The following is a 7,762-nucleotide window of genomic DNA, read 5'->3' on the forward strand; positions in this document are numbered from 1 at the left end:
CCATTGAGAAGCATGTATTAACATTGCACTGCTGTCCTCTTCTCCCTTTGCCCTGAGTCACGTTTTCCTGCCCTCATGCTGCCTCTCTCCTGAAACCTCTTCGTACAGATATGTGGTAAACCAGAGCAGCAAACTGGTCCAGATGAGAGCTCTCTTTGTAGGTTTTTGGAGACTTGTTCCACAGCCATGCAAATGCTTGTATTGGCAGAAGAGAGAGGGTTTCCCCAGGGACAGAAAGGCAGGCTAGTGCCAGCAAGAGAAGGGCTGAGGGAAATACTTCTTTGGAGGCTTTTGTGGCTTAACATGTCATTGAAACTATAAGGCTTAATTTTTACAATGAAGGAAATGTGAAACTAATATTTTTAAAATGCCTTCAGCAAGACTCTTTTTGTTAAGGGTTGTGCAGCACTGTTTGGGTGCAGTATTCTGTGCTATGAAACAATCTGGTTGTTCAGAAGACACTAGAACTGCACTGCCAAAAATGGTAGGGACTGAATAGGGATGATTCATCATCTAGGGGAAAAAGAAGGAGTTAGTGTTCATTTTCTCCAGATTTACAGAATTACATCTGCATTGTGTATTTGCCAACTGTTTCGTCTTCCTTTCATTTGTATATCCAGAAGTGGAAATATCTTTACAACTGAATATAATTTAATCTTACTTCTTGCAGTTATATTACACTTGCAAATCTGGAAGACTGCACTACTTAATTTTAGGTCCCAGATACTTAGAACAAAGTTCAGAAAGCCAAAGCACATCCTCCATAATTGTCTGTACCTAAACTGTCCAGTACTGCAGGCCATAGGTAACTGGAGGAGAAAACAGTCATCGTATGGGGCTGCTGCCTCTGTTGCCTGTTGCTGAAGGGCATCACTGCCTGAAGAAGGGCAGCTGGAGAAGTGAGTGTAATGGAATCATGGGCATATCCCTGCCTTAGTCACCTAGAGAGTTGGTAGAGGAACTCTTTACCTACTGTAAAGCTGGAGCCCCGAAGTCAATGCTTGTCCATCAAGTACTAATTCCCTGCTGCATTTGATTCCTCACCACTCGGTTTTGCTTGTGCAGTTGAAGCTTCACTGGCTCCAGTACAAAACATGCGAAGTGTTACTACCTTAAGGGTACATTCTGAACAATCAGCACATTTTGGACTGGGACCTGCCAGTATCAGTTACTGAATGAATGATGAAGGCACAGATGTGTTGTCCAATCTGTCTGTGCTCTGTGGATTAGATAGCAGGAGCTCTTACTGATACTGACATCTTATTCAGAATTCTTTCAGAAGTTAAATTCTGCAAAAATGAAGATGAATGTCTGTCTTTAAAATACTGTGAGGAAACAGCAGATGCCAGGGATGGTTGGAATTGTTGATGTTCCCCTATATACAATATTTGAACACTTACCTAGTGCTCAGGAGAACCAGATTTGATTCCCTCTTTGCTGAGAATATTCAAAACCCCACTCTTACTGTCCTAGAGAGACGTGAAGGCACAGCATGTATGTCGCATGATATTAACTGTCTTCTTTCTACTAGGACTCTAGGGTTTCAGAGTCATTCACTGTTTACCATTACAATGGACTAAACTCCACCTCAAAGCAGGAAGAGATCTCAGCTTTCTTTTTCAAAGCTACTGGCTTAGAAGAAAAATATTCAAAGGTCATTCAGCCTGAGACAGCAAGCCTGACCCTTTAGTGCTTAGAACAGTCACCTGGAGAGGGGGATTCCTCAGTTCTCTGGTAGCCCTTTTATTGGGAAACAATTACTGCACAAAATTCTTAACATCCATGGGCCAGGAACTGGAAAGCAGCACTTCATTTCCTTCAGGGTGAGCATACCTTCCTCAGGGAGAATAAGTCCTTGCTAGCAAAGCGTGATTTTATTTATCTCTGTAAAGCAACTTCTGTAAGTAGAGTTACCACTTCCCTTCCTTTTCGCTACCCTGGCTCCACTTGAGTAGCCTGGGTTGGTTGGAGAGACCCATACAGAGATATAAGGTTTTTGAGTCATTTAAGAGGAGAAAAGTGAATGAGCGGTTTTTGTAATCTGATGGATGTACTGCAACCTGAGCAGATTTTTTCTGATTCCAGCCTTTACCTCCATGTACTTGAAACAGGGATAAGCTTTTGTTTGGAGCCTAGTCCAGTAGACATAAAAGAGATGGTATTACACCTGATTTGTGCTTTCTGATTCAGTGAAATGCAAAGCTCTTCAGTCCTTTCAGGACTAAATCATTTAAAGACCTGGAGTGGTAAAGGTTGACAACTGCAGTTCATCTGCTGTTAGGCCTCAGCTGAACAGGTGTCTTCACTGTTAGTTTACAGTTAGGCAGGTGTAGGTGTAAATTATGTTTTAGCTCTCAAGTGGAGGGTTGGAGATTGGATCTGGTCCTTAGTAAATATTTAACTTAGTAGCATCCAAGCAGTCGTAAATACATGCGGATGTGGCCACTACATAAGGTGTCTGACTTGAAAAATTAGGACAGTTTCTACATGCTCAGTGCTGAAGTTGTAGCTTAAACTGTCCAGATGAACACAGAAAATCATGACCTGCTCTTGGGAGCGTTACCCATTAATTTACTGACATCTTTTTGTTATTTCTGATGAGAAGGGTAAAATGAACAAAACTTTCAGGATTATGTCACCTAAAAGAAATTGTACTTTTTTACAAGTTCCTTGAGTTTTCCTGTTTCAATGCATCTGTCCAGTTGTAAAGAGAAGAGACTGTCAAGGCACAGTGTGTATGTCACATGACATTAACTGTCTTCTTTCTACTAGGACTCGAGGGTTTCAGAGTCATTCACTGTTTACCATTACAATGGACTGAAGCAATCTAACTATAATGAAAAGGTAAGATTTAAGAAACATAAATGTACCCTTAATTACTATGCAGAACTGAATCCCTGTGTTAAATTGTAAACCTGACAATAGTCACAGGCAAAATACTTTAACTTGAAACAGACTTTTTACAGACTTTTTACTATTATTTTGATTATTTTCTTCCAAAATTGTATGTTTGGAATCAGAAACTGCTTTATGCTCCTGATCATATTTTAGCTAGTGTACTGGATTGGTTGGCTAGACCGCATCTCTTAAGCTGTGCGTTTTGAATAGAGCACTTCTCATGCTTGTCTGCGAGAACTGGGATTTGATCTGTAAATGACAATGGAGATGTAACACAGACAAACTGCAACTTCTATAAGTAACCCTACATCTAAATCGAGATGTGTGGAATTTTTTGTGAAATATTTTAGTACTCCAGACTTGGATCAAAAATCAGTATTTTTTTGGAACCACTTAGCGGGGGACAAAAATGACCTGTTTCATTTTCAGCTTTCTTGAAAGGAGGGATATACATGACACAGCATGACTGCTTGTAAGTTAGTTCCTGAATTAGCATTTAAGGTATAAGAGTATAAGGCATTAACAGACATAAGGAACAAAAATAAATTCAAGTAAGAAGACTCTTCGAGAAAATGTATATACTCAGTCTTTGGAATAGCTTAGAGTTAAAATCTTTAAAATTACCCCTGAGAAATCTCCAGCAGTTTCATAGCCTAAAATTAATTCCGTAAAGTTAAGTCTAGGGAGCACTGTCCTTATAAAAATAAAGATATCAAACTTTGCAGCTGCAACAGTAGTAGAAGATCTGTTGTCATGGCATTTTTGCATTGCATTTCCTAGATTATTTTTTTTCCCCAGTTTTGATCTTTACTGTCTATTGAACTAAACAATCAAATGAATATGACTTGATAAGGATTTTCAGGCATTTGGCTCTAAGAGATTAGTTTTTTTCCATTTCATATCTCATTTCATTTTTTTGAAAAAAAAAGTATATAAAATATAGAATCATAGAATGTCATGTGTATGAAATTATCATACACATATGTCATAGAAATATGACATACATGTAAAATATGTCATAGAATCAAGAATATAATGAATTTGATTTTTGTAGTAAAAAAAAAATGTATCATAACAAATCCTCTCCTAACCTAGTGAAAATAATCATCTCATATCAGAGTTTTTAAACAAACATAGGCTGACATAATTGATTTTTTTTTTGGCAGGTCATGTATGTAGAAGGCACAGCAGTTGTTATGGGTTTTGAAGAACCAATGCTACAGACCGACGACACTCCTGTAAAACGCTGCTTGCAAACCAAATGGCCGTATATAGAATTACTCTGGACCACAGATCGATCTCCTTCTTTAAACTGACGTGTTGCGCATAAACAACGTACTGCTGTCAAATGCTTGAATGGGGATACAGGAATTGGTGTTTGCTTGGAAAGTGGTACACTTTGACTGTGTGAAGTTATACACTGGTATCATTGATGAATTGTAAATAATGATTACAAACACTTTTTCAGTGTTAATTGGAATATTTAATTTTTTAATCAGATTGATTTCTATTATAATAGTTTGTCTTTTTCGGCCACTGTAGTACTGTTAATGTGAGTTATCCTTAAAATAAAAAAAAAGCCTACTTATACAGTCTTAACATTATTTTGCCATCTCATGAAGATTTGAAACATGTCTGATATTGCAGAATCTGCATATTAGATATCAGATCTTTAAAACATAAACCATATTCAGCTTCCTCTGACTCATATAAGCATGTTTTATTATTTAAATTATATTGGCTTATATTACAGTACCATAATGTGTGGACTAGACTGGCCTTTGCACTGGATATGTTTTAATGAGTTTAAATTTTCTGCAGTTTTACCTAAAATCTAATTTTACCTAAAGAGCTTGCACAATGTGACATAAATATGATACATTTTTAGGAATAAGTATAATTCATAAATACTCTTTCTTGGCAGTTGTATATTACTGTGGCTTAGTTATCGGGCATGTTAAAAGTGAATACAAAATCTGAGGAAAAATAGATGTATTAATATTTATTTGAATTTGTATAAAAGAAATGTAAAAAGAACGGAAATAATTTCTTGTTCTATAATCTCTAAACTATTCAAACTTATAATATTGCCAAATACCTCTTCTCAATTTGTCCAAACAGCAGTGTAAGCCAGCGTTATTGTATGTGTTAAGTGCATGAGAACATCTGTTATTACATTATTATATTCCTTTATTTATTATCAACTTGTTAGCCCTAAAATAAAATCTTTTCCTTGAATCATGTTGCGTTGCTTTAAGTTCAGTTTTAATCAAACCTTTTTACTGCCTCTCTAAGATGATGAAAAGGGACTGTGGGTTTAGTAATGTCAGGTTTTGAGTTGAACGCATCTCAGAGAATAAAGTGACAAAAGATAATTTATTGCATCTTAACTGTAATTGTAGAGCCTACACTATTGCCAGCAGGGCTGAATTTCACATTCAGAATTATTTACTTTTAAAACATTTATTTTCATGTGTAAATAACTGTGACTTCAGGATGATCATCCTGCAGGAAAACAAACCGATTTGGTCCAAAATGAGGTATGTGGTGTGGGGGAGAAACCCTTCTGGACAATTTGCACTGTAAAGCATATAGTAGTGAAAGAGAACATCCTTTGCATGACACTTGCAGATATGTCCTCTGCAAGATTGTACACGGTATCTGTTAATTTATATCTGGAAATGGGTGAACAGTATAGGTCTGTGGTGGGTTGGCCTTGGCTGGTTGCCAGATGCCCACTCAGCCACTCTGTCCACTCCTCAGGAACACAGGAGGACAAAATAGATCAAAAAGCTCCTTATCTTGTCAAGATAAGGACAGGGAGGTTGCTCACCAGTTATTGTAATGAGCAAAACAGGCTCTAAATTAATTATTGTCAGTTAAAAAGTAGCAATAGTGAGAAATGAAAACAAAATTACAATCACCTTATCCTGCACCCTTCTTCCCAGGCTCAGCTTCAATCCCACCTCGTCTACCTCCTCACCCCTGAGCGGGGCAGGAGGATGGGGAACGGGGGTTGTGCTGAGTTCATAACACTTCATCTCTGCCACTCCTTCCTCCTCACACTGCTCCCCTGCTCCAGTGGGGGTCCCACCCATGGGAGGCAGTCCTTCACAAACTTCACCAGCATTAGTCCTTCCCACGGGCTGCTCCAGCATGGGTCCTTTCCAAGGGGTGCAGCCCTTCAAATCGACAGTTTCAGCCTGAGTCCCCCACAGGCCTCAGGTCCTGCCAGAAAACCTGCTCCAGCATGGGCTCCTCTCCACAGGCTGCAGCTCCTGCCAGGAGCCTGCTCCAGCACGGGCTCTCCACAGGCTTCAGGGCACAGCCACCTGCCCCGTCGTGGGGCCCTCCCTGGGCTGCAGGTGGATCTCTGCCCCTCCATGGGCTGCAGGGGCATAGCCGGCCTCACCATGGGCTGCACCACGGGCTGCAGGGGAATCGCTGCTCCAGCACCTAGAGCACATTCACTGACCTTGATGTCTCCAGATTTGTTCCTCCCTCTCTCCCAGCCACCACACAGCATTTTTTACCCTTTCTTAAATGTGTTATCACAGAGGGACCACCAGCCTTACTGACAGGCTCAGCTTCGGCCAGTGGCGAGGCCATCTGATACTTCCGAAATTACCATGACCATCCCTTATTGCAGAACTGACAGCAGTGTATCTTGCCTCTTTTTGAGTTATCTTTTTCTGAAAAAAATAATTCTTTTGCAAGTAACAACAATTGGAAAAGATTCCTTAATTCATCTTACCTGACTCTTTACTTAGAACACAAGTATTCCGTCTTGCTCTGTGGGCCTGATGCTAAAAGACGGGTCCAACAATAGTATTGCTCCTCAAAAGTATGTAAATAATTAAGAGAATCTGCTTAAATCTGGACTGCCTGCCAATTCTAAAACTTTACTTTTCCTAAAATGCTGAGGCTTGATAGGTATTAGCTTGAGCTGATTTTGCACATTTAAGATAAATGTCTTTAGGAAGACTTGCACTGATGTCTTGGAAGGAGACAATTCACTTTTCTTGCTCTTTCTCCTGGATCCTGGTGTCTGTCTTGGCTTGTACTGAAGTACCTCACAGCAGAGCTTGTACTGAATCATAGCTTGAAGCTGCTAGAATAAACAGCCTTTTTCGAGTCCACTGTCAGATACAATTTATGTTCTATCTATCTCACAGAAAAAAAAAAAAAAATTAGAAACCCAGCTGATGTGAGATCTATATGTAAGCATTAGCTTGGATTAAAACTTCTGCCATACTCTGGAGGAATTTAGCTGATGCTCAGGGTGGTAAAAGAACCCTTATTCCTGTATCTTTGTTTTTCCTTCATGTTTCCCAGTTGTTTGAGGCCTGGCTTCTGGTTTACTTCACATATTTTTGGACTACAGAGGGTAACTAACAGTGCTTAGTGGAACTTCTCCAGCTCATCTCAGAGCCTCAGCCAAGTGAACCGTTCTGTCCTTTCCTCCCTCATGGAGAAGATGGGAGAGATTCTGACTTCATGGAAATTCACATTTTGTCCCCTAAAAGAGTGTGGTTATTTAGAAGGCAGACGTACAATATGTGGAGCATTAATGTCTGGTACTTTTTATTTACTTCCGTGGAAAAATGAGCAGAGACCTATATAATCTGCACAGGTTGTTCTGCTCTAAGTGGCAATGCATAGGCTATATATTGCTCTAAATTATAGCAAATTGGTAACGCTAACTGTAAGAAATCACATTAACTAAATATGCAATTATGTGGTATTTTGATTAATATTCTAGGTGAACAAATTTTTTTTACATATTGCAGAGTGATTCAATTTTAATTGCCAAGAAAAGATCAATGTCTTCTGGGAGACAACTAGCATCCCATGGTTCAGTCAA

The 7,762-nt window shown here is 39.2% G+C and overlaps 1 protein-coding gene across 3 annotated transcripts in view; it reads left to right on the top strand.

Moving 5' to 3' along the window:
- MINDY3 (MINDY lysine 48 deubiquitinase 3) overlaps positions 1-5,136 on the top strand; it is a 56,847-nt gene extending 51,711 nt beyond the window's left edge. For 2 of the 3 annotated variants that reach the window (XM_086742227.1, XM_086742229.1), the window contains 2 exons: positions 2,773-2,844; positions 4,065-5,136. In XM_086742227.1, the coding sequence (XP_086598353.1) occupies positions 2,773-2,844; positions 4,065-4,214 (222 nt within the window). In that variant the 3' untranslated portion in view covers positions 4,215-5,136. The other variant, XM_086742228.1, reaches the window with a different exon arrangement.
- The last annotated feature ends 2,626 nt before the right edge of the window (positions 5,137-7,762 follow it).

The sequence above is a fragment of the Chlamydotis macqueenii genome, chromosome 2 (assembly GCF_036417535.1).
Source record: "Chlamydotis macqueenii isolate bChlMac1 chromosome 2, bChlMac1.mat, whole genome shotgun sequence".
NCBI lineage: Eukaryota > Metazoa > Chordata > Aves > Otidiformes > Otididae > Chlamydotis > Chlamydotis macqueenii.